A 27,552-nucleotide genomic window follows, 5' to 3' on the forward strand; every position below is an offset into this window, starting at 1 on the left:
TTCCAGAGCAAGGGAAACGTGTTCAGGGTACTTACCCACAGCCTTACAAACAATTGCGCACACTACCCAACCTCCACCCGCCCGACGTCTGACTTCAAGTTGCGCTAGCAGCTCGACGAGGGTCCGGAAATAGGGCCTGCTATGTACTGAGGTACGCTTGTCCGCGGTGACTGACTTCAACTAAGTACGTATCGGCGTCGAGCGTGGACAGAAGCTGGGGTGCTGATCGGTGTGCGCGTTCTGATTGCTGACATTCAATAGCTTGGCCGCTCGCCGTGGGGGAAGGGATCCGACTCGCCATTCTGTCCTAGGCCTGTCCAAGGCCTGTCTAAGACCATCCGTTTTGATTACTTAGCAAGCAATCCGTTCGCAGCGACAGGACGACATGGACCCCAAAAGCGCCTACGTCGAGCAGTTGAGCTGTACACGGCCCGAGGTTTCAGTTGTCGTCCCGTACGACATACCCTTCCTATGATACGAGACGGGGGAGAGGAGCAGAAGCAGCCGCGCCCTGGAGCTTGAGAGAAGAAGCGGCTTCGACAGGCGTCCGGTTCCCTAGATTGTTTTGCAGGACGCGCATGGTGCCCAGACTACATGTCATCCGGACGATACTGTGTATAACACCGGGCGTGGGTTGAGCTGCATGGTTGATACATGCCGGACTGGACTGCGAAACCGTGCAGCAACTTCAAGCAAGACCTCCGCCGGGAGGGAGTGGTTCAAGAGCGGTTAGCGTTGGCAGATCCCGACTGGGGAGGACCCGGTCGTGACCCGGTCCTCCGGATCTGAGATCGTAGATCGTCCATCTCTACCCGAAGCTGTTAGCCGCCGGGAGCGCGGGCCACAGAACACGTTGACCAGTCCTTGGAGACTATCGCTGGCCGGTGCTTGAGCACGGACTCAACGGCTGTAAAACAAGTACAGATTCCGTGGTGAGTGCTCAGTCTTACTTCTGACCATAATCAAGTTGACGTTCGTGTCGTGACAACGTTCCCGGCTTAGGAGAATAGTAATACCCTACAGGGTCGAGCTCAGCCCCACAAAGATGTTCGCGTAAAAGAACCAATCGCTATTTGATGCTATGGTCGTCACAAGACCTGGATCCCCGATGTCACTATGGTCGTGAGGCTTCGTGAGGTCGCCGCGTTGATTCGTTGAAACTCAAGTTCTATGGTTGCCACTGCGTGTCCTACTCGAGCTTCGGTTTGATGAGGTGAGTGTCGCTGGAGGAAAACGACCCGTCACCCGACCGCATCTGCATCCGGGGAGAAGGTCGGAACGAGCTTGTCGAGCGTCTAACTCGTCGGAGGTATCTATACCAGCGCTGGCAGTACCGACTTCGCGATATCCGACGCGACCTCTGGGTTTCCACCCGCAGGCACCGTCTGGGCATCGTAGCGGTCTTCTCGCTCGTCAGCGCCAATACTAGGGTGAGCAATGAGGTAATAAGTATTCCATGTCGGTTGCAGTCCTGCCGCTCGAACTCTTTGTGTTTCCCCGCGGTGGTACCCGTCTCCCTCCCGTTCTGTCTTTTACCGTTTCGCCCCATAGGTGTAGACTCCAAAAGAGAAATGACGAACCCGGCGGCGGCGATGGCCCAGAATGCGTACGTCGCAGGAAGTCCTTGCAGTGAACGTATGTTGACTTCTTGTGGTCCATCACCAGCCACGGGCCCGGTCTGGCTGGTATCTTCATGAACATCATGTACGCCATGCCATCGGCAGATTCGTGTATGTCTGACAATCGGTTCTGCAGGCTTTATGGGGTGATGATTTCGCAGTCGTTCTTCTATTTCTCCACGTACAAGAGGTCAGTCATAGTCAGGACAGCTTCATGACGCATCGCTCAGACACTCGTCAGTGATCCCATATGGTTGAGAGGCTATGTGAGTATTCATTGCTCCAGACGTGTCCGACGAATACAGTATGTCCTGAAGCATGACACATCGCAGGTCGCAGCGTTGCTCCTCGCAGACACGATAAACTCCATATTCAACATGTGGTGGATTTACAACGTGCTGATCAACAACTTTGGTACTCCTATCTACTTGTCGAGTCGGCCATCCTTATATCCTCACCGTCTCCAGGTGATATTGCTGCGCTCGAGAATGCGGACTGGTGTACGTAACTCTGCTCCTCGTAACATGGCATTTGTGACTGACACTTGATTTCAGTGTTCCAGTCAGGTGTGTTTGCTGCCGCAGTAACATGAGTCCCTATTGATCATGGAGTTCTACGAATACAGAAGAAGCACTAGCGGTGTGTGGATTACCAAGATGCCGTCCAAACGACTCAGACTGATTGCTGCTGCAGGGAATCATCGCAATGATGGTCCAGTTCTTTTTCGCATGGCGGATACTAAGGCTGACGCGGAACTACATTGTTGTTGCGATCATTGTCGTAGCATCCTTGGTCGGCGGACGTGCGTGTCTCTTAGCGGCGTGTACTCCGTAAACTGACGCCATGCAGTGTCTGGCATCGGAACGGGGATTGCGGTCTCGATTCATCCAGCGTTCTCGGGCTTCCAGCACCTACAGGTTGGTGACTGCGCGGCTCGGATTGGAGATGGCGATGCTAAGCGGATACATTTGCTTGGTTCGCTCAGGTTCTTGTGATCTTGTGGCTCGTGGGTGCAGCCGCGTGTGACATCCTCATTACGCTTGCTCTCTCGTGGCATCTGGTATGTACTCCGGTCGGTTGGGTGCGCGGCTCGCATCCTGATACTATGTGTCAGGCACAACAACGTACTGGCTCCCTCCAAACAGACACGGTCATTTCTAGGATTATTCAGCGTATGTGCCCTCCTTTTCCTGAAGTAAATTGATTGCTGACCAGGTACTCCAGTGACTGTATCAAACGGCCTGGTAACCGCGGGCTTTGCTGTCGCCGACATCATTGCGTTCCTGTCAACGGTACGCGTCGTGGATATCTCGGTGTAAGATCGCATTGCTCACCGACTGTCAGCCCAGGGGAATTCATCTGGCATTCAATTACACTCTCGTTAAACTGTACGTCAGCTGTAGCCATCCTTTTTGAGTGAGAGCTGAGGTGTGATTCCACTTGGCAGATACGGCAACTCCATGATGGCCAGTTTGAACTCGCGTTCGCTGCTAGCAATGTCGGCGAAGAGCTACTCCGCCGGGAGGGACATTTCTAGGATCTCTGGCACGGGCATGGTGAGCGAGCCGGGCGGGTTGAGGAGCCTCAGCTTTCCGCCTGCTGACACGACATGGTTCTCTCAGAACACCGACATGAGTGGCATAGCGACCCGTCAATCGCAGGTGCGTAGTGCGACCTCTACCGACGCAGCTGTCTGATCTGATCGACAATGTCCAGCTGTTCGCCGACGTCGAGTCGCATGAGCTCGCTGACGCATCAGGGTCGAAGGTGAAGAGTGAATCAAAATGGAGCAGCGACCGCTACAGCGGTGGGCGAGACAGCGAGGACAAGGATACAGCGGTCGCATATTGATACCCACCGGTGCTCCTCTTCAGATGTAGTGTTTGCACGTTCCATTTGCGGTGACGGTGGCTGGTGTACCATCATAGCGGATCGGCCTGGCAGCTTGCTCTTATTTTGTACTACGTAGTACCCCAGGAGCGGGCTCGCTTGAGGTCCTGCGAAGGTTGTTCATTATTCACTGAGCAGGGTTTGCGCCATATATTGAACGTCGTGTAGTTCGCGCCTCCTTAGATGCCTGAGAATGAGATGTCCGTGGCACATTCACTCGTTATGATTCAAAACTCAGGCTCACGAATCGGAACAATTCTTATGGCACGTGATTTGGTCGCGTACGTGGCACGACTGTGGCGCGTCCTGAGCGCGTCACAACGTGGAAGCGAAGTCGTCCGGAGGCACAGCGGCCCTGAGTTTGTGCCCGTCTGTTCTTGCGTGACGCTAGTTCTGTGCATTCACTACCGAAGATGTGGTCTACATTCTGGCCGCTGCTGTGTCTACTTCTCCTGGCCGTCGTAACGGAGGCTGCCGACCTCTACAAAGCCCTCGAGCGTTAGTCCAAGGCGCGCACCCTCTTAGTTAGGCCAACGGCTCACTCATGCGGTCGCTCTATTACAGTGTCGAAATCAGCCTCTGAACAGGATATCAGGAAAGCGTACAAGAAGCTGAGGTGAGGAAGGGCTGTACTTGTGCACGAGTCATGCTTGTTGAGAGCAGGACAGTCGCAAGTACCACCCCGACCGGAATCAGGAACGAGGCGCGGAAGAGAAGTTCATTGAGGTTGCACATGGTATGTCATTTCTCCTTTTCTTATGTGCTACGCTCACTGTGGCATACCTTCAGCATACGAGGTTCTATCGGATCCTGAAGTAAGCGAAACCTGACCTAATAATTCACCTTATACATGATATTGAGATCTCATGCAGAAACGACAAGTATACGATCGCTATGGGGAGGTGCGCCCATGAAGGATGTCGCACGGTCTACGTACTCACGTACCACGTTGTCGCGTAGGACGGCTTGAAAGCCAACGAGGGAGGGCGACATGCAGGAAATCCGTTCGACATCTTCCAAAATTTCTTCGGCGGCGGCTGTGAGTGATGCACGAGACTTGCTCTCGGAAACGTCATACGATTAATTCCCAACCCTCAGTCTCTGCACAACAACAGGTCCGGAAGGGGCCAACCGTACACTTTGATGTCGAAGTCACGCTGGAAGACATGTAAGCTTCAATGCTAGCTCTACATCTTGCCCAAACTCACGAACGCACGCAGTTACACAGGGAACCACGTAGAAGTAGGTAATCCGACTGTACGACCGATTTGCCGCTGACCGCCAACGCCCAGCTGCCCGTCCACAAACACATTCTCTGCGATCACTGCCGAGGTACGGGCGCCGCCTCCTCCGGAGACATCCACACCTGCCCCGCATGCAACGGCGCCGGCGTCCAAGTCGTCCGACAACAAATCATGCCCGGGATGTGGTCTCAGGCGCAGGTCACCTGCAACCAGTGCGGTGGGCGCGGGAGCATTATCACACGCAAGTGCCCGCACTGCGATGGCGCGAAGGTCATCGAGCACACGCAGGTGTACTCGATCGAGATCCACGCAGGTGTGCCGGAGGGGTGGCAGATCGTGCTCGAGAGCGAGGGCGACGAGAGTCCGGACTACGAGCCTGGGGACATTGTTTTGCGGATCAAGAGCAGGAAGACTCAGGGCTCGTGGAGGAGGAAGGAGTCCGCGCTGTACTGGAAGGAGACAATCGGGGTCGATGAGGTGCGTCTTGCGCTGTTGTACCTTGGGAAGAAGAGCTAAAGGAGATCAGGCCCTTCTTGGCTTTGAGCGTAACCTTACGCATTTGGATGGCCACGTAGTACAGATCAAGCGCGACGTCGTGACGCAGCCAGGTAAGTACTTGTGGCGTAAATCTGAAATGATGCATCCTCTCAACTTGCCATGTCAGGTTTTGTCGAGGTCGTGGACGGCGAAGGCATGCCCACACCCGAGCATGAACACTCTCACGGCAATCTGTACGTCGAGTATACTGTCGTCCTACCGACGGAGGTATCGCCCGAGAAGAAACGCCGTGAGTATCGCTAGCAATACGGACACCGAGACGTTGACACTGACGTGCCTTGCCAGAGCTACTGAAGGTCTTCCGTGGGGTGGAAGAAGGACATAAGGATGAGCTATGATATCTGAGTCACTTACCCTTCCTGCCTCTGCACGTCCTAGACTAGCGGTATGGTACAATAGAATTAGATCGTGCACTGCACGGTAATTTATTTTATAATGTGGTCCTCAGGATGTCAGCACGAAGGAAGGTTGCTACGCGTTCGAAGGTTCGTGGAAGAGCAGAATAATGAATGATTGCAGCAATGAAAGTGGTGGTACAATGAGGTGTTGATGTACACTATACTTACTACACACATCTGCAGGAAACAGGTCATGCCTAACAGCGTCCTTAGCACGGTGTCAGAAGAGCCAGAGGATGACGACTGCGTACCAGGTAGTTATATGACTTGCGGTCTTCGCATCGTTCTAAGTATTCTCGCTACAAGGTAATTAGTACAAGGCTCGCTTTGTACGTGGCCTAGTAAGACGCACCTCGATGAGCCCTTCGACGCGCTTCTTGATGCTCAATGGATTTGGTTGAAACCGACTGGAGAGTTGCCGGGTAACCTCGTTCACAAGGTCGTTGTGGGTCATATGCTTGCGGTTCTTCATGATTCGTACAATGCACGCCTGGATCATGGATGGGCGCATCAATATACTTACCATTCAGTAATGCCGTCACAACACACGCACCTCCGTTTGATGTCGCCGCTCTTCCTCCACCCTATCCTTCGTCTCCCTCCTCTCGTCCGTGTTCTCGACTCGCGAAGCGACCGTGCTAATTTTGATCTTTTGCAGTGGCGCCGAGAACTCGGCGTTGAATGTGAACTTGTCTTCTGGGCTCACTTCCCGGCCGGACGGGTGTTTCTTGAGAATCTTGTACTTTGCGCATGCGAGCGACTGCAGATTGCGCTGGAGGTCCGTGTCTGGGATGGCTGTTGCCGATTTGATGTCCTACGAACATATATCAGAAATGCGAGTCGTGTGCAGGTGGCTGGCTGACCTGATAACTCAATGACGTGCCATCTGCGGCGTCCTCGAACAGAAGCAAGATGACGAGGGCATACGTCGACACGTTCAAGTCGTGATTCCGCGAGTTGAACCTCACTCGAATGTCAGCGTTGCCCATTGATGGCTGCCACGTTAGTCGTCGGCCAGAGTGACGGGACAGGTAGAACTGTTCGAAAGACTTCGCGGGTTTGAGCAGTTCGGCGGGGAAGTTACAAGGCGAGCCGGAGTGCGACATAGGCCAGAACGTCGATGTCATGACGATGACCGCGATCTCAACGTCCGGTGCCTGCAGGGGGTCTTAGCGCTTGGGTGTATGTGGATGAGAAAGACGATCACCGTAGTCGTCGCAAGATGGTTACGGTACGCGTGCATGGTATCCGCAGAGATCTTCATGTCATGGAACATGCCCTCGAGCTTCTGCGTGAACTGGTAGCCGCACTCGACCTTGAGCTTCGCAAGCATGCCCCGCTCAGCATCGTCGGACACGGATCGCCCGAGCAGGAGCCGCTTGGCGAGATGGCCTTTGTAGTACCGTTCAAAGACATCCTTGTCGGAGAGGAAGCGAAAGATCGTGATTGTCTTGTCGAGAACGACGTCCACCTCCGTGTCGGTTTTCTGAGCTAACCATGAGCAACGTTCTTCCAGGCGACATCATGAGCCTCACCCCTTTCAGGCCCTTCTTGAGATTGTCGTCAATAAACAGCGAAATGAACTCGGGGGATTTCTCATGCATGTTGATGAAGGTTCCAAATGCCTGAAAGAATATTTAACGCATTAAAATCACCATATATGCGTGATACGTACCTCGTCGACGCTACTCTCAACGTCATGGTCACTTTGGAAGCCGCCGACCCATATCTTGTCGAACTTGTCCTTCATGTCCAAGACATCTTGTACCCACTTCAGCGCGAGCGAGAGTACCTGTGAACCGGCATTTGCAGCCCGTGATTTTCCCTTGCCCTTCGCCTTGCTACTCTTCTCCATGTCCTCGTCCTCCTGCGCATCCTCTCCCTCGAACGACAGACTCGTAGAGTTGATGTCCTTTCCTCGTCGAATCACCGTCTCTCTGAGAGCCTTGCGGAGGGTGGTAATACCAGCGGGCACCATGGCGAACAGTCGGTAGAGACGTGCGAGATCGTCGATCTTGTCCAGGTCTATCATGACATCTAAACCGGAATTAGGCATGGCTATTATGGTGCAGAGGTGTGGGTTGATGAGCTCCTCTTCCAGTATTCGACGTAGAGGCTGGCTGGTCTGTGATGACAAGAAGTGATGGGCTCGCGATTCTTCCTGGTCTAATCGACTCTCAACCTAGTCGTGTTCAGCGGCGTGTCCTCATACCTGTGGCGGAAACTACCTACTCGTCGTAGGTACTCAGGGGCATCGCAAGTTTCCAGAAGATGCTCGCCCTCCTTCTCGTAGAAGGCCTCGCTTTCTTTCAGGAGAATAGGTTCCAAGTCTCGTTTGTACACAGAGACATCCTCCCGCTCGTCAAACAGCTGCAGAAGCACGTCCACGCAGCCTTTCACGGCGGAGCGGTTTATTACATACCCATCGCGTTCCGTCTGTATCTGGGTCAAGATCGCCGAGATGATGTGCCCCTGTATTGGCGAGCGTAGGATGTGCTCGATGAACAAGAGCAGCCCCGCCTCCCATATTTCTGGCACTTGTTTGGATTTCGTGTAAACGCGGTCCTGCTACCATTCCAGAAACAAGCAAGGTGGCGCAACGTGAAGACGTACCATATACTTCAAGACGTCTCGCAACTTGGACAGACTAGACGTATGATCGTCCCACACCTTCTTCACCGCCTTCAGGAGCAGCTCTCCGGCCTGTGCCATCTCGACCGGATCGTCGTCGACATGTGCGGGGAATGCCGGTATGATGTACTCGTTCGCGAGCCTATCGAGGTTGTCCGCTATGAGCTTCTTCGTCCCCTGGTACAGCGTCTCGCCATGTTTGTAGAGGACCATGTTATACGCGAAACGATGGTTCTCTTCGTACGAGAGGTTGGCGGCATTGTGATTCTGGATCTCGACGATGTTCCTAGACAGCTTTGCCCATGTATCGTCAATTGAAAACTCCGGTCCATGCTACCGAGCATGTATGCTCAGTGTGAGGTGGATATGAGTGCATGGACTGGAATCCTACCTTCTTCGCCGGTTTCTGTCGTAAATAGTTAGCTGCATCCAAGCCGGAAGCGTAACATACTGACGATCTTCGGTTTCACTCGTGCGCGCGGTACTATTGTGCCCATGCTTGAGTCGAAATATTTGCGCGTAAGCAGAACGCTTACCCGCTGCCATAACTCTTCCGTATATATCCTACACTGCCAGGGTGCCCGGTAAACAGTTCCGCACCGCCCGCTGACTTTCACGACTGCGTAACTGCTTGGCTCGCCAAAGGATTGACAGCGCGAAAGGGGGGATACACGAAAGTACGCCTTATACGCGAGAGATGTGGATGAGAGACGGTCCGAGCAGCACTGTGCCAGTGACAGACAATGAAAGGCAGCGCTGCAGCCACCGCGTAGCCGTATGTCACGTGTCCCGAGAGGTGGACAGTCATTCCGGCTGATTCGGGACGACGGTAGTAGGGCGCCTCTCCTGTAGTTCGATTTCACCGTTAGCTTCTATGTGGGAACCACGTTGAACTTGTTAGTCGGCGAACCGACATCGGTATGTACATCATCGTTCCGTGGCATGCCTCTCCCTGAACCACTGGCTACTGAACAGCCGAAGCGACCTTGTTTGCTCCTGTTAGGATCCAAAGTCCCCGCTTCCCTTTTGCGGAACATCTATCTCGGGACAGTACGCCGCGCTTCGTACGCTCCCACCCGCCGCGCACACATCAACGTCAACAATCAGGACATATAGTGAACAACTGATTCATTGATGCATACAAGAATGACACAATCTCTCGCGAGCCCCAGCTTGGCCCCAGCCGCGTTACTGTAACTACCGCTAACTACCGTTAAGTAGCGACCGCTCCGGCGCCAACTGGAGATTCCCACGGAGCGCTGGGAGGACCTGCGACGGCGAGGCTCATTTGCGAACTTTCATACGACCAAGTCGCATGCCTGAGCCTCCTCTCTTTCCTCCGCCAACATGGGCTACGGTGCACCCAAGCTCCTCTTCGTCGCCGCCCTGGCGGTCAACTGCATCTTGTGGTCGCACAGTCGCTACGGCCAAGTCTACTCGATCCGCACGCAACCCGAGGCACTTGCGCATGCGAAGCGGAGTCTGCTCGATGTTGAGTATGTGAACGGGTCCTCTCTGGGAAAGGACGCCGACGAAGAAGTGAGTACTGCCCGTCGTGTACCAATTTTCGATTGCTCACGGAGCGCGCTACGATGATAGCAATGCTTCCCCATTACCGTGCCTATAGAGCACCAATGCGCACATATCATCGACTCGTGTCCAGACACTCGGACGTTTCTGTCGATACCCTACCTGCAATCATACTTCTGTGCTGATGTCTCCTTTCGACCACTGGTCTTCTCCGCATATCTCGTCTGGCTCGTCTTCATATTCTCCACGCTGGGTATCAGTGCCGCCGACTTCTTCTGCCCTAACCTCGCTACGCTCGCACAGCTGCTCGGTTTGGACGAAAACATGGCAGGCGTTACCTTCCTCGCGTTCGGAAACGGAAGCCCGGACGTGTTCGCTACGTTCTCCGCCATGAAGGCGAACTCGGGCGGCCTCGCGATCGGCGAGCTCCTCGGTGCTGCGACATTTGTCGTCTCATGCGTCGCTGGCTCACTGTGTATCATCAAGCCGTTCCGAGTGCTGCCCTACCGCTTCTTCCGCGATGTCGGGTTCTTCACGGTAGCCGTCGCGATACTGCTTGTGGTGCTCTGGGATAGCGAGCTCGAGGCTTGGGAGGCAGCTGCACTCATCTCCCTGTATTTACTGTACGTCGTGGTCGTGGTCGGCGGCAGCTTTTGGGAGAAGCGAATGGAGCGCAGGCGGCGATATGAAGAGCTCATGCGGGACGAGTTCAGGGAGGAAGTAACCGTACCTACCCCGTACCATGACGACGAGCCGTATAGAGACGACCGTGAGTGTACTATATTCTCCTTTGTTCGATAGCGATGCTCACAGTTGAGCAGCCTTCACTGCTCTTGCACCATCTTCGACCCTCGAGGTCCCTACACCATACACGCGCACCCGTGCTGTGTCGCATCCTGGCCCTCCTCGTTTGGGTCTGGAAACGGAACTCCCGCCCAGACCTCGGACACGTTCTCCCTCTCCACATAGCAGCCCACACCTGAGTGCGATGCCATCTTTCTCCCTGGTTGGCGCCCTCGAGTTCCGCCGCATCGTCTCGTCGCTTCAGCAGGAAGCGGCGGGCTCCTCCCTCAGCGTGTTTGACACACCATCTCCCTATCCGGGCGGCCACTACCACCGACATGGCGGCTCGCGCTCGCGCTCGCGTTCACATACTCCTCGCTTAGAAATTCGGGATCCGTGGGATGCCGCCCTCGGTGTGCCCCTGGACGAGCGCTCGCCGCCCCTAATAGTTGCTCCACCTCCAGAGTCAGCAGAGGAGATGCCACCTATACCAACCATCTCACATACGCCCGCGTCGCCTGTCGTCTCCGAGACGGACACGGACGTGCAGTCTGAGCAATTCACTCAGTCCTCGCGGCGGCACTCGATCAAACGTGTCTTGGGGCACGCTTTCCACCTAATCTTCCCTACGCTACACGGCTTCCGCGCGAAGCCGTTCTTGGGCAAGGTTGCCGCTATTCTCGCGGCGCCGGCTGTGATGGTCCTCACGCTGACGCTGCCTGTGGTGGTGACGGCGTACGACGACGTGGGGCGGGAACGCGAGAAGCACCATGAGCGGAGCGTTTTGGACATAAATGACAGTCGACTCGTGGACTTTGAGGAGGAGGGCGTCGAGCGTGCGCTTATTGCGGAAGAGGAGGTTGCGGAAGAGATGCACGAACTGAAGTACAACAAATGGCTCATGGCCGTGCAATGCACGCTTGGGCCGCTGTTCGCCGCTGCCATCCTGTTTGGTGCGTCACTTGTGCCATTTGTATGGTTTGACGGCTGACGGATGGTTGGCAGATGGGACCAAGCATGAGCCATGGCTGCTTCTGGCGACAGGCGTAGCGGGCTTTACCATTGGCATCCTCGTGCTCGTCTTCTCAGACAAGGGCTCGCATCCAACAGCACTGCTCGCTCGTTGTATCATGGGGTTCATGGTTGCCGTAGTCTGGATCATGGCTATAGCCGATGAAGTAGTGGAAGTGCTGACCGTACGCCTCCTCCTCACTCCCCCGCTTGTCCGCTTCTCATGAAATTCTTTGCTAGACGTTTGGGTTCATTTTCGGCCTTTCCGATGCAATCATTGGACTAACAATATTCGCCGTCGGGAACTCGCTCGCTGACCTCGTGGCAAACATGAGTGTTGCTGTAAGCGATAATCCTCGCCTTGTCTACTCAATCCTGACGCTGCTCTAGGTATTCGCCCCAATCATGGGCTTCTCCGCATGCTTTGGTGGACCGATGCTCAACATCCTGCTCGGTATTGGCATCTCCGGATCCTACATCATCCGTCAAACCGCCGAGCCATACTACCTGCATTTCTCCACGACTCTCGTCGTCACCGGGTGTGGGCTCCTCGCCCTCCTGCTCGCAACGCTCGTCTTCGTACCACTGAACGGCTTCTTCCTACCGCGCGGCTGGGGCATCACCCTGATTGTCGCCTACACGGTGATCATGATCACGAATGTTGTCGTGGAGATCAAGAGCAAGAGCTGACTGGGCATCGGAGCTGCATGGACAATGGACTGCTGTTGGAGCTATCTGTGATCTGGTGTTGCATATCTATCGTATCAGAGCTGATAATGCGTTGTATTTAAATCACAGTGTACTGTACTATGCAATCCAAGGCAGTGACAAACTGGGAAATAATGACTTGACATGCGCTTGCCGGTGCGAGGGGCAGTGGTTGGTATTGGACACGGAGGGGGCTCGGAGCGACGTTAGTTAAGTGATCATCCTCGTGAGCCGTAGACGCTTGGTCGGTACACGGTCATGAGAAAAACTTTGGTCACTTGTGCGCAGCGGGGTGCCGACGGTCGAAGAGGTAAACCCATGTTATAGCTAGACATGACTGGTTGCCCAACCATCCACCCACAGGCCATCAATGCCTGCCCGACAAAAGCTCCTCCTCTCGTCGGACGGCACACAGATATGGGCCGAAGAAGCGGGGGATCCTACGAAACCTGCCCTCGTCTTCATTCATGGCCTGGCCTGCACTGCGTTGGGATTCAACGCGCAGTTCACCGATCCAATGCTGCTCAGTAACGCGCATCTGGTGAGGTACGAGATGCGAGGGCACGGTCGAAGCGGAAAGCCAGAGGACATCGAGGCATATCGATCCCTTCGGCATGCTGAAGACTTTCGTGCCGTGTGCGAAGCGTTTGGTCTTGTCAGGCCGATTGTGCTCGGGTGGTGAGTGAGAAATCTGGAGAGCTTGCAGGTGGTTGTGCTCATCGATCGTGTCTTGCGCCAGGAGTCTCGGCGGTAGGGCATGCATACTGAGAGTTGTGGATGAGCGCACTGAACCAATGAACAGGTAGCATCCCAGTGGACATCGTCCGATACTACGGGCCAGACTACATCGCAGGCATCATCTACAATGGGGGTGCCGTCCTCTCTCTAAAGCTCAACGAGGAATGCTGGCACCCGTCCTTCCTTGCGCTGATTCCGTTGATATGCTCTCCGGACGCCCAAGTAGCAGCAAAGTCAGCGGTACCATTCGTCGAGTCCTGCTTTGCGGACCCAGCGTCGCTCAGCTTTGAGGTCAAGATGGGCCTTGTCGGCGGATTCGGGATGCAGCCGCCCATCATCCGCCACTACTCACTGACCCGCGAGCAGGACGACAGTCTGTGGCGCGAGACCGCGCGGAATATCCCTGTCCTCATCGTGCAGGGAACGAAGGATACACACTGTCTGTATGAGAGGATGATCGCGCAGGCGAAGGAAATCTATGTGGACATGGATGTGAAACTCATACAGGGAGTGGGGCATGCACCTCAAGCTGAGGCACCGGAGGAGACAAATCGGTACCTACTGGCTTTTATACAGCGCGTGTCTACCAAGTAATGCATACCTGGTACCGTCCATCTGGCAACCTGGGGATCTGGCTTATGTTGTCGCTCTTGGATCTACTTGACAAATCTGAGATTCCATGACGGTTGTACGCGTCTGTCAGGTGACCGCGTTGATCATTGACGTTGAGCGTTCACCGCTTTCCCTGTCACTAAACTAAAGAACTTTACCTGGTGAGCGTGGTTCTATTTCAGAACGAGAAGTTGTCGGAGACCGCCCTATACTTACGGAATGACGTCCCTGTGTTAGAGCGATTGAATCGCCCGTACCGTGCAATAGCTTACATAATCAGCCGTTCGTGTACGCGTTCGTGGCCGCCGCAATTCTGTACTACTCATCGTAGCGGCGCAAGCGCCATCCTCGACTCCTGCATGGCACACAGCTTCTCACGTGTTTTTCACGGAGGGAACGGCATCCCTGGCATTGGCAAGGGCCGACTTACGATTCGGACAAAGCCCTCCTCCCTCCCTCTCCGGTCGGAGTCGGGGATACACTCTTATACACTGTACTATCCTTGCTTTCGGCCGTTGCTCCTGCTGCTTAATCACCTACATATGATAGGTCACGTATCCCGACCGCGGCGGGCAATCTGAGACTGCAAATACTGTACAATGCAAATCCATGCCTCTGACTTGCCTCTTCCTTGTTTCACGCCGCATTCCGAGGCCCTCCTCGTACTCATCTTTCATCCTGCCTGTCGCAGATGGCTTCTGACGAGCGAATCCTTACTTCGCTGGGCAGCACACACATATGGGCCGAAGCGATCGGCGATCCTGCGAACACTTCCATCGTCTTCATCCACGGGATGGCATGCTCGGCGATGTTATTTGACAAGCAATTCCATGACCCCATGATGCTTGACAAGTTCTATATGGTGCGGTACGAGATGAGGGGCATGGAAGGAGTGGTACCCGGAGGGCATAGAGGCGTATGCATCCAAGTATCAAGCGGAAGACTTCCGCTTGGTGTGCGAGGCCTTTCATTTGCAGAAGCCTTGGGTGTTTGGATGGTGAGTTTGATTGCAAGCTCGTGAGTAGTCTAGTCTGATATCAGTGCCAGGAGTCTTGGCGGTACGAGACGTGCTCTTCCTACATGAGCGTCGTTCACTGACTCGGAGGGGCACAACCTCTATGTCTCGTACGTTGTCAGGCACTATACCCGTGGACATTGCCAACCACTTGGGGCCCTCCTACATCGCCGGAGTGATTTACAACGGCGGCGCTGTGCTCACACTTGCACTCAGTGTCGAGACGATCCCGGAGTCCTTCCTACCACTCATGCAGCACGTCCAGTCGACGGACGCGAACATCGTTGCGCGCTTTGCTCAGCGGTTCGTAGAGGGCTGTGTCGCAGATCCGGTCTCAACGCTGCCATGGCCGGTGAAGCTGCAGTGGATGGGGTCTTTCGCAGCACAGCCGCCGGCGGTCCGAACGTGGTCTCACAATCGCGAGCAGGACGAGACGAGGTGGCGTGCAGAGACGGGAAGTTGGCCCGTGATGCTGATACAGGGTGCGGAGGACACGCACTGTGAGGCGGGTCTCTTGGCAAGGCAAGTGAAGGGTCTATATGGCGATGCGGAGGTGCACATCCTGCAGGGTGTCGGGCATGCACCTCATCTCGAACGGCCCGGCGTCGTCAATGAACTCATTGTAGACTTCGTCGAGAAGAAGCGTGGATAACAGACAATCGCCAACGACTTTGTTAATGTAGATATGTTATCGAGGCCATGGGCGAGGGGATCTATCAGGTAGAAGGGTTGAAGTGGACCGTATATTGCGAGCCGGTCCTGGTGTGGACGAGGCGGGACGGGGCCAGAATCCCGATCAGTGTTATCTAATCTCATGGCGATACTTATGTAGCGCAGGCACGTGAAAATGCAGCGACGGGCGAACTGGACGAGTCGGACCACCTCTCGTCTTCCTCACTGTGTCCTTCAAGGTTCTCCCCGACCGCGCGTTGCCCATTATCAGCATTGTTCATACTGGATTGTGTAATTCGAGGACTCCTCGATACATCCGCCACAGCTTCAGTCTGCTCACTGGTCGTGCACGCACATGGAGGTCTCGCGCCATACCCTCAAGCAGCTGAAATTCATCCTCCCTGGAGGGCTTATCACGTACTATTATCTGGGTAGCCATGCTGCCTTCTGGCGAATAGTGAATGGAGATGCAGATGTTGAAGGCTGGGGTCGGTACGTACAACGTTTCACGTCGTAAGACGCGTCTCCGTATGGTCTTACCTGTACGTTGTTGGACGTGTAGCCTCGCCGCCCTCGCTTCGCTTGGGTCAGCCATGCTGACCATCAGCCTTTTCATGTATATCCTATCAATTCCGTTGATACAAGGACAACAACCCAATGTATGTCGTTGCGCTTGTGCGAATTCTGTTCCATAGCTCACCGAGGGTGTTCAAAGTATCGTCGGTGGCGAGAATCTGGCGTATTATCGTCAGTCATTCCCGTGCGTATTGATGCACGTTTACGCCTTCTTGAATGTGCTGACAGAACAACGACAATTAGTTGCTGACGGCATCTATTGTCGTGGGGTGGTCACTACTATCCTACACGCTGGGCCGGTGGTCAAGGTTCGGGGTCGTTGAAGGTGTAATAGCTTGTCAGTCCTCTTCTCTACTCGAGACCCCACATAAGTTACTCACGGGTCATATCCGCACTTAATCATAGCATCCGGTCTATACGCCCTTACGTTTGGCCTGTTGGGCCTCATTCCCGCGCCGAAGGTACCGCGACAATGATCACCCAATATCCAATCCTCCCCGCCCATTCCCTGTCATGATATGTATTCGCATTGTATCGCATCGTCACGCATAGCTTTGTTGCACATCCACTCCATATTCTCGTAATTATAGACATTCTATCTTGTTCTTATAGTGGAGAGACAGCGGCATTGGAAACCCGTGATCCTGACATGTACTAGTATCATATGTGCTACCAACTAACATAGACAGGTTGACGTGCCCGATGTCTACGCTAGGCTCACCTTCATCGGCATCTCCGCATAGTTGCTACCCGTTCCTACGGTGGGGTATCGTACCGAGGCGACGTTCCATACAACGGGTTTGTCGGTCAACTCAAATTTGAATGTCGATAGCAGCACGGATAGAATGACCTCTACGCAAGGCAATCGTCAGCATGCCCCACATGACAGCATTCAGCAGACCGCTCACTCATTTCCAGCTCGGCGAACTTGAATCCACTAGATCACCCCACGCGCTCAGGTCAGTTGTGAAAGAAGCGGATCCAACAATGATTACGCTCACATGCACGATCTGCCACCGCCCAAGAACGTCATCCTGACAGCAAGAGGTTAAGTGAGTGGTCATATGCAAGAGCGGATCACACGCAGATACACGCACATATTTGAATATACCCCAGGGATTGGCGCATCTGTGACAGCACTGGGAAGGGGCGAAAGCCAGCGTTCCGGCTTCCATACCAGCGCGTCTTCGCCCCACAGCGCCTTATCCGTGTTGCAGCCCAAGACGCCAATGATGATCGGCGTGCCCTTTGGGATGGAGATCTCGTGGATCGTCTTGCCGTCGAGCCCTTGGATGGGTTCGGACAAGGGTAGGACGACGTCCTTGATGGGTCTGACGGGGAACGGGGGCTCTCTTCAGCACAGTTCCTGTGCGTGCTGAAGTACGATCGGACTTACTGTCGTGTGATCATGTTAGCAAGCGGGTCGCTGCAACGATATCGGTGTCATCTCAAAGTTCAACGTTTCACACTGGCGGATAACTGTAACTGCTTCACTTACACTCGAAAGGTTTCCCTGACGATAGCGTCGAGGAGGGGCAACCGCATGAGCTCATCATAGGACAGTCGTCCTGCACTCTGAGCCTCGGTGACTTCCTTCCGCAGCTTGTCTTCGATGTCTGGGTGTTGTGCTAGGCGTTCGAGGACCATCGACGTGCTGTTGGATGTCGTGTCCATGGCGGCAAACAACATTGTTCTGTATAGCAATTGGTTGAGCAACGGGTTTGGAAGAATAGGCACATAATAATCTGAGGCTCACGTTATCTGTGCAATAACCTCGTCCTCTGGCAATCTGTCCGCTTCTGATGCTGCCATGTTCGCTCGCACTAGCGGGAATGACAGTCCTTGAGTTCGTTGACCTCCTACAAATCATGTCCAACAAAACTCACTGAGGATGCTGAAGATGTCCTTCCCTTCCGCCACTTGCCTCGACGTTTCCTCCTCGCCGTGCTGGAGAGCTTCCTTCTTTGCTTCATAGATAGCAACGGACTTGCGAGCACTGATGTCGACGATGTACTTCATCTCTTGGAGCCGTTTGTGGGGTATCATATTCACGAGCCACCTTCGGAACCATACCGGGCCAACTTCACATATATATGGCAGGAGGAGTGCATAGCGGAGGAGGCCGAGGCCGTACAGGGTCGGTCTAGGAAAGAGGACAGACAGATCAGATGCCAAACTCATGCAAAGCGTAACAAGAATACTAACACGAGGGCTTTCAGTGCGCCTGTATACGCATCTGGGGTGTCGTTAACCAGTGGGTCCAGGGACGTGCCGATGCCGCCTTGAGCGATCAGCTCAAGGGCGGCGCGACCCATCCAGTTCAGCACGTCTAATTCGCGTGGTTCGTCATTGACTCGCGCCAGCCAGGTGTCGCGCAGCTGTGAACAAATATAAGCGGGAAGCATGGGAAATAATGTGATGGCAGGACCTTCTCTGTGACACTGTAGAAAATAGGCAGCATATCGCGCATATGGCCTGCAGAGAATACGGGGTTCAACATCTTGCGTTGTTTCCGGTGTTGGTCACCTGAAACGATCCCGTCAGTCAACGAATGTGCTCTGTGCTTGGATGAGGACACATACCCAGTACGGAGATTAGGCCTGGTCCAAAGATGAGGGTGTTCGTCCTGCACGGATAATAGAAACGTATCATCAACGGATTTGGTAAGGAACATAGCGGATGATAGGCACCTCACAAACAACTCCTCCTCGTCATAATCAGACGCTTCTTTGATGAGCATTGTGTGAAGTGCTCTCGGGTCGTATATGTACAATAGAGGTTGCTGCATAAGCGTGACATTTCATCAGCCGTAAATGGGTCAGTTGAGGAACGTCGTACACCAAACATGCCCTGCATCTTGACGACCGGTCCGTAGTTGTGAGCAACTCGTCTCTGGAACTCGGTGCCATGTCGGTCGAAGTACTGCGGCAGATGACCTGTGCGGTAGGCATGAGTATTTGGATGGCATTGGGGCGAATTGCCATGCAGCCGCACCTGTCAAGAACGGTGCAGGAGGTGGGCCAGGTATGTTGTCGAGAGGAGTTCTCGCAAAGATTCGCCGTGAGATTCGCCATACAATGTGTATGGCCACAACGACCAGTGAAGACTGGATGATGAGGTTCACCACAGTCATCGAGCTAGGGAGATAATGCAGAGGTGTCAGCTTGGGTGTGCGATTAGTCAATACTTATAGAATCGGTAGCAGGCCACTATGCTTAGCTTTGGGCGTCCGCCATCGGCGATGTCTGGCCTTCTCAGGCTCATGTGTTTGATCCATCAGAGACTTGTGCTCCACACATGTCGTCCGGTCCCACAGCGCGCTGTTGGTAAACGTTAATTTCAAGTCAACTTATGAAAGAGTCAAGGCTCCCACGAGACGGTCGATCACTTCGTGGAACATACTGGTGATCCTGGGCGCCGACGCCGATGCCCAGATAGCCTATCAGCGGTGATAGGCTTCCTTGTAGCAACTAGAAGGATGTATACCAGTCATCGGGAGGCCCGCGCAAGAATTAATTAGTGCGTGGCCAAGCTCACCAGAATCACTACAACCCCGGTCGTATCCATGTTCTCGCAGGAAATCACGGATTGCAGGCTCATTTAGGTCATCGAGCGAACCCCTGAAAGAGTTGATACCAGATGGGCGGATGTAGGAAAATATGGCAGCACGCTGATTTTGTTACCAAATGCAAGATGATACGTGAGTCTTGAAACTCCCAGTCCTGCGCACCGAGTGTCGTTAGTCTGACCGCTCGCGTCGCACTTAGCAGCAGAATACCCACCACCATATAACCAGCACTAAGACATACTCCCGAAGGCACCTCTATACAATGTTGGGACTTTCTCCGTAGAAGTGGCTGGGAGCGTCGTGTGTACTCTACCGCGATGGGTCTAATTTAGTGTGGATGGATGCTGGCGCTGAATTACTATACTTAGCGGCGTGAGTTGTGGGCCCTAGGGAAGCCAATCGCTTTCCCGCGAAAATCCGACTGATTGAAGGCGCGAATTGTCTCCTCTATGACTGCTGACAGCGTTGACACATTAGCTCGCCGATCCCCGGTTCTCCTTCTTTGAAAGAGAAGATCTGTTCGAGTAATACAGTTGTCAGTCGCCAGCGTTCGAGAGTTGGGAAGCTCTATGGCGATATTCAAGTTGGCGCCAGATGACAACAAGCGCCAGAACATCGGCAGCCGGACCTACTAACAGTCGAATCCAGCAGCGTTGAGCAGTTCCTGCGGTGACTTCTATTGCCCTTCGTAGGCCACACGGAAACGATAGGGCACCATATCAGGTGATCAGATCTCGAACTCTAGAAACATTGCGTCGTTGCTTGTGGGGCCGCCATACAGCTGTGAGGATTGAGCGCTGTGCAGAGGACTCACTTGCATATAAGACAACCTGAAATCTTGAATGATGCATCTCACCGGGCAGGTTGCGGATGTGACATCTCGTGATTGAATATTGACCGGTTGACCATTGAACCTCGGTCGATGTCGACGCCATTTGCACCGCGAATGTAAATCAAATTCTGAACTTCGAAAGCTTGCCCACATAACAACTCACAGGACTTGAGTGACAGTGCCGAGCCAAAGCATGCACAAAGTCAAGTGTTCTAGGGTATCAGCCGCAACCAGACTCGAGTTTTAGAAATGCAACCACAGGTACCTGCTGGCAACGTTGACTTGAGAACGATGGTTGAAGTGGGAATTGATGAGGATGATACCAACGGGATCAGAGCGAACATAAGTAACTGACCCGCTTGTCTTTTCAGCAGAGTTCGCCACAATAATATAATGAATGGGGGCTGCAGCATCAGCATCCGACTCCCAGTTTGCGTGGCACACGAGCAATACAAGCAGTCATTGGACTACCTCGGAATTACCTCGGTCGGTTCACTATTCCCCATGGACAAGAGCAGAACCACAGAATCGCTGCCGCACGTAGGTTTGACAGATCCATGATCTCGCAGATATCATATAGCACTGCTTGTCTGCTGCAGTGGACTGGTCGATACACTGTACGCGATGGACAGGGAAGAGGTCAGTCTGCGTAATATGAACTGTGCGGCCACTCACCCATAGAAGTCTCTTGAAACTACAACATGTTACGGGCAGTCCAGGTCGGCACTTGATCCTACAGCCGTCCTGGCGACGCCGTTTAAGTTGTGGCCAGCGAACAATGTCCGCGCTGTTCGGACAAGAGGCCACTGCCCTGCACAGTTGCACGGCTGCGTATTCCTATACCAAATCATATCAGCATCTGTCTACTACGATTTGTGCCGCCGGAGCAAAGTAGAGCATCTCAGTTGTCTCAGAGCATCTCCGAGTCGCAGTCTGGCAGTTGCGAAGCATCAACTTCCGTTGTGGCGATTCAGATGAAGATCTCTGTAGCCAGATATGGACATATCTCTATTGTAAGTGGCCGTAAAAGGAGTTATATTGCCCGTGTCTGAATTCCGAACGGGGTAATCTCTCAGTCGCCGTATCCGTCCCTCCAACCGACCACTATCCCTTCCTCCGACAGACCCTCCTGCCCGCGACTGTTCACGAAATCGACCACGTTCCTTCGTTTACAGCAGGTCTGCAACTGGCGATTATTTGGCTCCCGCGCCCCAGTGTTCCCGCTTGCAACTGCAGCAGCATACCACTTCTCCCTTGATACCAACCACCGATGTCCTCGTACTCTGACCTTCCGACTTCGCCCCAGTCGCCCGGAAGCATGTCTTCCAGGCGACTGACAAACCGGAATACCAACCGGTACAGCGTGACGGCCCTATTCAGCATGGCTGCCGAGCAGGACGTAGAAGTTGAAGATGAGTTGGGTCGAGGTGAGTAGCCCCTTTCTGCTGATAATAGCAATACACTCATCGCATCTACGCCACCTGAAAGCGCAAAAGCGGTTGCGGGAGCTCAAGTCGCGCATTTCGGCTCAGTCAAAGCGCAACTTTGTCCTCGAACGGGATGTCCGCTTCCTCGATACTCGGATTGGACTGCTCATTGCGAACCGGATGGCTCTTGACGAGGTATGTGGAAGTATCACTGTATGACTCTATCATGTTCACTCCCTTGGCCATAGCAAAACGAGGTCGAGAAACATCTCGAGGAAGTGGACGCGACTGAGGGTCACTACCCTGATGATCGCAAGTTGCAACAATACTCCAACCTCTTCTTCCTCCTGCAGTCCGAGCCGCGCCACATTGCCAACCTGTGTCGGCTGGTCAGCTTGACCGAGATCGACACGCTGCTGCAGACGGTCATGTTCACGCTCTATGGAAACCAGTACGAGAGTCGAGAAGAGCACCTCCTGCTGACCATGTTCCAGTCCGTCCTGTCGTCACAGTTCGAGACCGCGACGGAGTTCGGTTCCCTACTCCGCGCCAACACGCCCGTTTCGCGGATGATGACAACGTATACTCGCCGAGGACCTGGACAGAGCTACCTCAAGAGCGTACTCGCTGAGCGTATCAACAGCTTGATCGAGCACAAGGACCTGAATCTGGAGATCAACCCCGTCAAGGTCTACGAGCAGATGATTGTGCAAATTGAGGAGGAGACAGGCTCTCTTCCACCGAATTTGCCCCGTGGTGTCCCGCCGGAAGTGGCGAGCGCGAACCCCGACGTGCAGGCCATCATCGCGCCACGTCTGACTATGCTTATGGAGATAGCAAACAGCTTCCTGTTGACAATCATCGACAGTATGGAGAGCGTGCCCTATGGTATCAGGTGGATATGCAAGCAGATTAGGAGTCTCACAAGAGTGCGTCTATGCTATTCATCCTAGCATCACTGTTAATCTCGCATCCCTTGGTTTCGTTATGAACAGCGGAAGTACCCGGAAGCTACAGATTATGCGATCTGCTCACTCATTGGCGGGTTCTTCTTCCTGCGCTTCATTAACCCCGCCATCGTCACTCCCCAAGCTTACATGCTGGTCGAGGGTGTCCCTGCCAAGTTCCCTAGGAGAACACTCACTCTGGTCAGTAAACGCGACCGTTTCGAGGCCAAGTCTGACTTCTTCGGCATTTTAGATCGCCAAGATGTTGCAAAACTTGGCGAATAAGCCGTCTTACGCAAAGGAAGCGTACATGATCACACTCAACCCTTTCGTTGAGAACAACAAGGCGCGAATCAATCAGTTTTTGAATAACCTGTGCGAAGTCGGCGACTTCTATGACACTCTAGAGGTAGGCGTCCCGTAACAAGTAATGGTGTGCAGATGCCTCATTCCTGCGCTCTCATCTAGATGGATCAATACATGGCTCTGTCCAAGAAGGACCTTGTCATCAATATCACATTGAACGAGCTGTACAACACGCATTCCTTGCTTCTTCAACACGTCGAAGTCTTGGTATGTAACCCGTGATAGTCGAACCACGCATATGCTGATACACCTTTCAGACTCCAAATGAGAAGCAGCACCTCCGCATTCTCACTGACGAGCTTGGCCCTGCACCGGCACAGGTTCCTCGTAAGGAGAATCGGGCAATCGAGCTTCAGCTCTACAGTCGCTGGGAGACGCCGATCCAGGACATCCAGAGTGCACTGATGGACTCAGTCTCGACGACGGACATGTTGTACATGGAGACCAAGTCTAATCTCGTCCAGCTCATCCGTTCGCTTCCACCAACGGAGAAGAAGCCCTACAACCTCGCTGCAATTGCAGAGCGCGCAGCGACAACGAAGGATGCGACACTGGTGCGGAAAGGCATCAAGGTTAAGGAGATGTTGCGCGAGCTCGAGGAGTACAAGATCATCGAACGATCCGACGGGTACAAGCTCATGCAAGACGAAGTCGCTGCCGAGCTCGTGCACCTCGGGAACCTGCGTGACAAGGTTCTGGCCGAGACGAAGTCGTTGGAGGCAGTCTACAAGACGATCTGCGACCACAACAACTACCTGCGAACGCAGTTGGAGCAGTACAAGGCTTATTTGCAGAACGTACGTCTCACGGCGACCAAGGACAAGGGTGCAACGACGGGTGTGGGCGTCGTCACAGTCGGTGGCAAGGAGAAGAAGCCCGCGAAGCCGGTCGTCCACGGGCCGTATCGTTTCACTCATGCGCAGCTGGAGAAGGAAGGGATCATCGTCGAGAGTAACGTCCCAGACAACCGGTATGTCTTCCACGTACTACGTGTTGTCTATTCGCTAACGTCTTCATTGTAACCAGGCGACCCAATATCTACTTTAACTTCACTTCTCCTACGCCGGGGACATTCATCATCGCTCTGCACTACAAGGGCCGTGATAAGGCTATCTTGGAGATGGATCTCAATATCGATGATCTCCTTGAGAAGGTGAGTATCAGTGTACCCCGCTCGTATACTCAACATTGAAGGACTTCCTTTGCCCCAGCAAAAAGATAATAAACATCTCCTCGACCTCGAGTACGTACAGCTCAACGTGCCCAAGGTGCTCGGTCTGCTCAACAAGATCTTCACGAAACGATGACCGCCTAATCCCGGGCACACCATCTTCGTTCGTCCACCCACTTTGGTTTATTTATCACGATCCATTATGCATGTGTAGTCCGTTCTGCGTTCCTCTACGCCCCGCGACACCACGCCCCGCCCGACTGTCCATACTCGTCTCTATCCTTGTTCCTCTCTATTACTATATCCCTCTCCTCGCAAGAGCCGTCACTCTCTCTAGTCTCTCTGTTTCGATATCCCCTCTGTCTGGTCTTCGTCGTTCACACACAGCCCCTCAAAGCGTGGCTCTGTATATCCCCCGTCTTTTGCGATCAGGATGTATTATCGGTATTCTCGTTGTATGCACGTCTATTTCGAGTAATTGTTGTGGCAGGGCAGGTAATAGAAGGGAAGATGGTTCTGACATTGTTACATGAGAAGACGCAGCACCGTGGACAACTAACACATACGTGTGCACAGATGATTGGAAAGCATGATTGACACCTGCGAGAGGGACGACAGGAGCGAGGCGGAAGGAAAATAGTGCGGCAGGTAAGTACAAATATTCTCTATGCTTACTTGCGGGGATGACACGTCCCCCTTGAGTGTAGACTGTAGACCGTTGAAGGTCAGCTCGTTGCCCAGCGAATGTTCGGGCAATGATTGGACCGTCACGTCGTATGTCTAGTACGGCCAGTGCTGCCTTTATGTAACTGGCATATAGCACTTCTGGTGAGATGGCTCCCGGCAAGGCACGTAATGTCTTGACGGCTGCTGACGGGACATCTAGGAGACTACGTTCTATCCTGTTCCATCCTTTCCCGGCTGGGTAATGCGGTCCTGTTAACCCCTCGTATGGCATACCATGGCCAAGCCACCCGTCCTTCTGATGAATCTGCAGCCAGATGACCGCTTGTAAACGACCGATCCCTCGCATCGACCAGCGCTGCGTACCGGCGGGGACGACGCCTTGTTGCTGCCACCTCCGTTTGTACCGACCAGATGACGCAGTACGTCGTCAGCATGAGGACTCCCGGGTGTTGCTGCGAATGGGATACATGAGCGAGACAGACACGTGTGTACAAACGGGCTCACTCACACCGACAATCTTCAGAGCTGATTCAGTTCTCCAGGTGATGGTGAGTATGTTACGGGCATTCCATGGCAGTAATATGCCACCACGGAACATGGCCTCGAGCTTTCGAGCATTCAGCCTGGTCTGAGGGGTCCGAACCAACAGATACAGTTTCACCTCGACATCCTCCAATGTGTCGAAGTATGGCCGGCTCATGACCTAATGCAGGTCCCGCAGGTCGAGCTTCACGAGGACAGCGCTGGGTCACTCAGGCTCGAGTAGTAGGCTGCTGTTGACGGGAACGTCGATCTTGAGTGCTCGAGCTGACGGCTTCGGATGGTGGAGAAAATGCTGTAGAACTCGTACACTGCTTTGGTCCACGCCGCGCGCAATCCCTGGTCTTCGGCCGTGTATTCGATGGTTGGCAGTGCTGGGTGCCAGGATCGCAAGGCGGTGTTTTGTAACAGATTTATGTGACCATCTACATTGTGCACATGCATCAGCGGCGAAGTCGGTAAGCAAGACAGAGAGGCTCTTACTGTAGCTATAGGTACTCTCGCGGTAACGGGTCAACGATGCCCCTGCCGTTTCGAGGAGTTTGTTAAGAGAGGTCTGTACCATGGAGAGATCGTTGAACTGGACTGTCAGATCCGCAAGTGAGGTGCAGAGGCCCGAGCGCCTCATCCAGTCAACGAACATCGCCATGACTTCTCCGTGCATATGGACGTGAAGGTATCGAAGGCGTATGCGAGACGATGGCTGAAATAGTGAGCTTCCCGCATGACTGGCAGCACCTCGTTGAGGGAAGTCAACCTGATGCATCGTGAGGTTTGTAAGCTGAGGGAAGGCGGATACAATCCGCCGCAGCTGCGTGATGTTGTTCAGAAGGCAGTGCCAAAGCGTTAACGACTTGACAGACTTGTACCTCGACAGGGCGAGGAAGAAGTCTGTGCGGATGAAACGAAGTCCTCCATTCCGGGTGTGAAGGATGCGTACACGAGGCATCAGAGCAGCGAGCGCGAGCGGTAGTGCTTGAAGGAAGCGAGTATCATGATTGCTCTTGTTTCCATACTGCGGGCTTTCCATGCTCGTGTCTTCGGCCTTACCCTTGTCCTGGTAGTAATTAGGGTTGTCCTTGTACACACGTCGGGGTAAGCACCCACCTCATCTACCACCAGCTCGCATGTGCTTGCGAGCCACTGCTTGAAGCGTAGCGACGCGTGACACTGCTTGAACAACATGTTGTAGCTTGTGCGGCTGCGAAGCTCGACACTGTAGTAGAGGTTGTGCATCGCTCGAGGGTACCATGTTGTGTGGCAGACCAGCGCCATGGCGGCCAACCTGGGCTGATACCTGATCGCGTCGACGATGAGCTCGAAGACCTCGAGCGGGATGCGAGCGGAAAGGGCCGGCGGCAGGATACCTTGCATACGGGCGTCGCTCCAGCCATGCCAGACACTCTGTTCATCTGCACTCTGTCCACCGGCACTCAATCCGTCAACACTCGATCCTTTGGCAGCCTGTTTATCGGCACTCCGGCACCTCTGACCGACCTCAATCTGCCCATTGACACCCCATTGCGCGACTTGTGCGTGTGAGGCGTCGTCGAGGAAAGGGGAAGATGCCAAGTGGACGCACCAGTCGGGCTCGTGGACAAAAGCAAGATGACTGACGCTAGGCTGTAGATCGAACATCTAGGCGGTTACTGCGTTCAAGGCGCGTATCCTCTGGATGTATATTCGGCCCTGTATTAGCCCCACCTCTACGAAGCCGAACTCTAGTAGACGTGGCAGGTTTAGAGTAGATTATACCTGTTTCGACCAAGGGCACACATGTACGCATGCACTCGTACTAGAATGCTTCCCGTGCGTCCGCACAGGACTATCTCAATGAAAGCGAGCAATTGCCTCAACTCAAGCAGTTGTAGTTCAGGCTGAAGCAAGAGTTCCGTGGCGCATGTTCCTCGTCAAGGGGCTGGTCCGGGATATGTCTTGTCCAATGTCCAGGTCTTGTCAATGTCAGGACTCAGAGTCTTGCGCCGCTGCCGCCACACGCCACAATCGCCATCACGTGCGAGTGAAAGAT

General features: G+C 53.9%; 11 protein-coding genes across 11 annotated transcripts; 7 read left to right on the forward strand and 4 right to left on the reverse strand.

Moving 5' to 3' along the window:
• The first annotated feature begins 1,304 nt into the window (after positions 1–1,304).
• On the forward strand, positions 1,305–3,729 carry B0H18DRAFT_1000756 (uncharacterized protein). The gene is made up of 17 exons (XM_048028241.1): positions 1,305–1,606; positions 1,666–1,704; positions 1,756–1,809; positions 1,861–1,885; positions 1,952–2,033; positions 2,087–2,119; positions 2,174–2,185; positions 2,245–2,258; positions 2,313–2,421; positions 2,469–2,536; positions 2,605–2,679; positions 2,734–2,791; positions 2,844–2,911; positions 2,964–3,007; positions 3,067–3,175; positions 3,242–3,280; positions 3,336–3,729. The coding sequence occupies exons 1-17, from the start codon at positions 1,572–1,574 to the stop codon at positions 3,468–3,470; spliced, it is 999 nt and encodes a 332-aa protein (XP_047894718.1). The 5' UTR covers positions 1,305–1,571; the 3' UTR covers positions 3,471–3,729.
• Positions 3,730–3,872: 143 nt separating this feature from the next.
• B0H18DRAFT_1000761 (DnaJ-domain-containing protein) lies at positions 3,873–5,752 on the forward strand. The gene is made up of 10 exons (XM_048028242.1): positions 3,873–4,007; positions 4,074–4,125; positions 4,178–4,245; positions 4,299–4,324; positions 4,382–4,411; positions 4,470–4,548; positions 4,608–4,660; positions 4,802–5,230; positions 5,280–5,361; positions 5,418–5,752. Exons 1-10 carry the CDS (start codon positions 3,923–3,925, stop codon positions 5,552–5,554), a joined length of 1,041 nt encoding a protein of 346 aa, XP_047894719.1. The 5' UTR covers positions 3,873–3,922; the 3' UTR covers positions 5,555–5,752.
• Positions 5,753–9,075, reverse strand: B0H18DRAFT_1000772 (Cullin-domain-containing protein). Its single transcript, XM_048028243.1, has 13 exons — positions 8,877–9,075; positions 8,796–8,824; positions 8,732–8,746; positions 8,323–8,673; positions 7,942–8,274; positions 7,385–7,891; positions 7,245–7,334; positions 6,917–7,195; positions 6,573–6,866; positions 6,263–6,523; positions 6,062–6,199; positions 5,961–6,008; positions 5,753–5,906 (listed from the first exon to the last, which is right to left on the reverse strand). Exons 1-13 carry the CDS (start codon positions 8,884–8,886, stop codon positions 5,901–5,903), a joined length of 2,361 nt encoding a protein of 786 aa, XP_047894720.1. The 5' UTR covers positions 8,887–9,075; the 3' UTR covers positions 5,753–5,900.
• A 723-nt stretch (positions 9,076–9,798) lies between these two features.
• On the forward strand, positions 9,799–12,513 carry B0H18DRAFT_1000777 (Sodium/calcium exchanger protein-domain-containing protein). The gene is made up of 6 exons (XM_048028244.1): positions 9,799–9,879; positions 9,940–10,639; positions 10,692–11,606; positions 11,659–11,849; positions 11,905–12,006; positions 12,055–12,513. Exons 2-6 carry the CDS (start codon positions 10,195–10,197, stop codon positions 12,352–12,354), a joined length of 1,953 nt encoding a protein of 650 aa, XP_047894721.1. The 5' UTR covers positions 9,799–9,879; positions 9,940–10,194; the 3' UTR covers positions 12,355–12,513.
• A 119-nt stretch (positions 12,514–12,632) lies between these two features.
• B0H18DRAFT_931922 (alpha/beta-hydrolase) lies at positions 12,633–13,832 on the forward strand. Its single transcript, XM_048041731.1, has 4 exons — positions 12,633–12,682; positions 12,739–13,050; positions 13,112–13,122; positions 13,175–13,832. The coding sequence occupies exons 2-4, from the start codon at positions 12,743–12,745 to the stop codon at positions 13,702–13,704; spliced, it is 849 nt and encodes a 282-aa protein (XP_047894722.1). The 5' UTR covers positions 12,633–12,682; positions 12,739–12,742; the 3' UTR covers positions 13,705–13,832.
• A 640-nt stretch (positions 13,833–14,472) lies between these two features.
• B0H18DRAFT_254474 (uncharacterized protein) lies at positions 14,473–15,599 on the forward strand. The gene is made up of 2 exons (XM_048037300.1): positions 14,473–14,719; positions 14,770–15,599. Exons 1-2 carry the CDS (start codon positions 14,641–14,643, stop codon positions 15,387–15,389), a joined length of 699 nt encoding a protein of 232 aa, XP_047894723.1. The 5' UTR covers positions 14,473–14,640; the 3' UTR covers positions 15,390–15,599.
• B0H18DRAFT_931924 (uncharacterized protein) lies at positions 15,578–16,461 on the forward strand (the record flags this gene model as incomplete). Its single annotated transcript, XM_048041732.1, has 5 exons — positions 15,578–15,901; positions 15,972–16,068; positions 16,125–16,169; positions 16,229–16,322; positions 16,391–16,461. The coding sequence occupies exons 1-5, from the start codon at positions 15,765–15,767 to the stop codon at positions 16,459–16,461; spliced, it is 444 nt and encodes a 147-aa protein (XP_047894724.1). The 5' UTR covers positions 15,578–15,764.
• A 230-nt stretch (positions 16,462–16,691) lies between these two features.
• Positions 16,692–19,118, reverse strand: B0H18DRAFT_1117996 (cytochrome P450 monooxygenase; the record flags this gene model as incomplete). The annotated part of the gene is made up of 14 exons (XM_048033695.1): positions 16,692–16,837; positions 16,894–16,922; positions 16,987–17,019; positions 17,083–17,316; positions 17,382–17,411; positions 17,484–17,678; positions 17,742–17,808; positions 17,872–18,128; positions 18,191–18,363; positions 18,414–18,511; positions 18,568–18,611; positions 18,676–18,767; positions 18,824–18,921; positions 18,980–19,118. The coding sequence occupies 14 exons, from the start codon at positions 19,116–19,118 to the stop codon at positions 16,692–16,694; spliced, it is 1,635 nt and encodes a 544-aa protein (XP_047894725.1).
• Positions 19,119–21,476: 2,358 nt separating this feature from the next.
• On the forward strand, positions 21,477–24,824 carry B0H18DRAFT_1000799 (ras GTPase-activating protein). Its single transcript, XM_048028245.1, has 9 exons — positions 21,477–21,812; positions 21,874–22,007; positions 22,061–22,741; positions 22,808–22,960; positions 23,013–23,168; positions 23,228–23,332; positions 23,383–24,095; positions 24,152–24,278; positions 24,337–24,824. Exons 1-9 carry the CDS (start codon positions 21,656–21,658, stop codon positions 24,430–24,432), a joined length of 2,322 nt encoding a protein of 773 aa, XP_047894726.1. The 5' UTR covers positions 21,477–21,655; the 3' UTR covers positions 24,433–24,824.
• Positions 24,326–25,548, reverse strand: B0H18DRAFT_254606 (uncharacterized protein). The gene is made up of 2 exons (XM_048037301.1): positions 25,492–25,548; positions 24,326–25,435 (listed from the first exon to the last, which is right to left on the reverse strand). Exon 2 carries the CDS (start codon positions 25,327–25,329, stop codon positions 24,688–24,690), a length of 642 nt encoding a protein of 213 aa, XP_047894727.1. The 5' UTR covers positions 25,330–25,435; positions 25,492–25,548; the 3' UTR covers positions 24,326–24,687.
• Positions 25,541–27,258, reverse strand: B0H18DRAFT_254613 (uncharacterized protein). The gene is made up of 3 exons (XM_048037302.1): positions 26,631–27,258; positions 26,007–26,574; positions 25,541–25,948 (listed from the first exon to the last, which is right to left on the reverse strand). The coding sequence occupies exons 1-3, from the start codon at positions 27,159–27,161 to the stop codon at positions 25,713–25,715; spliced, it is 1,335 nt and encodes a 444-aa protein (XP_047894728.1). The 5' UTR covers positions 27,162–27,258; the 3' UTR covers positions 25,541–25,712.
• Positions 27,259–27,552: the final 294 nt, after the last annotated feature.

Source organism: Fomitopsis serialis (genome assembly GCF_022376445.1).
Source record: "Fomitopsis serialis strain Sig1Antser10 chromosome Unknown B0H18scaffold_24, whole genome shotgun sequence".
Classification (NCBI taxonomy): domain Eukaryota; kingdom Fungi; phylum Basidiomycota; class Agaricomycetes; order Polyporales; family Fomitopsidaceae; genus Fomitopsis; species Fomitopsis serialis.

Coding starts and splice junctions, on each gene's coding strand:
- B0H18DRAFT_254474 (XM_048037300.1), top strand. CDS start 14,641: ATGCATCCAAGTATCAAGCGGAAGACTTCCGCTTGGTGTGCGAGGCCT. Junction 14,720..14,769: donor AAGCCTTGGGTGTTTGGATG/GTGAGTTTGATT, acceptor TATCAGTGCCAG/GAGTCTTGGCGGTACGAGAC.
- B0H18DRAFT_1000777 (XM_048028244.1), top strand. CDS start 10,195: ATGGCAGGCGTTACCTTCCTCGCGTTCGGAAACGGAAGCCCGGACGTG. Junction 11,607..11,658: donor CGCCGCTGCCATCCTGTTTG/GTGCGTCACTTG, acceptor GATGGTTGGCAG/ATGGGACCAAGCATGAGCCA. Junction 12,007..12,054: donor TGGCAAACATGAGTGTTGCT/GTAAGCGATAAT, acceptor ACGCTGCTCTAG/GTATTCGCCCCAATCATGGG.
- B0H18DRAFT_1000799 (XM_048028245.1), top strand. CDS start 21,656: ATGTCCTCGTACTCTGACCTTCCGACTTCGCCCCAGTCGCCCGGAAGC. Junction 21,813..21,873: donor TGAAGATGAGTTGGGTCGAG/GTGAGTAGCCCC, acceptor GCCACCTGAAAG/CGCAAAAGCGGTTGCGGGAG. Junction 22,961..23,012: donor CTAGGAGAACACTCACTCTG/GTCAGTAAACGC, acceptor TCGGCATTTTAG/ATCGCCAAGATGTTGCAAAA.
- B0H18DRAFT_254613 (XM_048037302.1), bottom strand. CDS start 27,161: ATGTTCGATCTACAGCCTAGCGTCAGTCATCTTGCTTTTGTCCACGAG. Junction 26,575..26,630: donor GCGAGCTGGTGGTAGATGAG/GTGGGTGCTTAC, acceptor TACCAGGACAAG/GGTAAGGCCGAAGACACGAG. Junction 25,949..26,006: donor CGAGAGTACCTATAGCTACA/GTAAGAGCCTCT, acceptor TGCACAATGTAG/ATGGTCACATAAATCTGTTA.
- B0H18DRAFT_1000772 (XM_048028243.1), bottom strand. Junction 6,524..6,572: donor GCACGTCATTGAGTTATCAG/GTCAGCCAGCCA, acceptor ATATGTTCGTAG/GACATCAAATCGGCAACAGC. Junction 6,009..6,061: donor GCGTCGAAGGGCTCATCGAG/GTGCGTCTTACT, acceptor ATTACCTTGTAG/CGAGAATACTTAGAACGATG.
- B0H18DRAFT_931922 (XM_048041731.1), top strand. CDS start 12,743: ATGCCTGCCCGACAAAAGCTCCTCCTCTCGTCGGACGGCACACAGATA.
- B0H18DRAFT_1000761 (XM_048028242.1), top strand. CDS start 3,923: ATGTGGTCTACATTCTGGCCGCTGCTGTGTCTACTTCTCCTGGCCGTC. Junction 4,126..4,177: donor AAAGCGTACAAGAAGCTGAG/GTGAGGAAGGGC, acceptor AGAGCAGGACAG/TCGCAAGTACCACCCCGACC. Junction 4,325..4,381: donor AGGTTCTATCGGATCCTGAA/GTAAGCGAAACC, acceptor GATCTCATGCAG/AAACGACAAGTATACGATCG.
- B0H18DRAFT_254606 (XM_048037301.1), bottom strand. CDS start 25,329: ATGCGAGGGATCGGTCGTTTACAAGCGGTCATCTGGCTGCAGATTCAT.
- B0H18DRAFT_1000756 (XM_048028241.1), top strand. CDS start 1,572: ATGACGAACCCGGCGGCGGCGATGGCCCAGAATGC. Junction 1,886..1,951: donor CCATATGGTTGAGAGGCTAT/GTGAGTATTCAT, acceptor GACACATCGCAG/GTCGCAGCGTTGCTCCTCGC. Junction 3,008..3,066: donor AATTACACTCTCGTTAAACT/GTACGTCAGCTG, acceptor TCCACTTGGCAG/ATACGGCAACTCCATGATGG.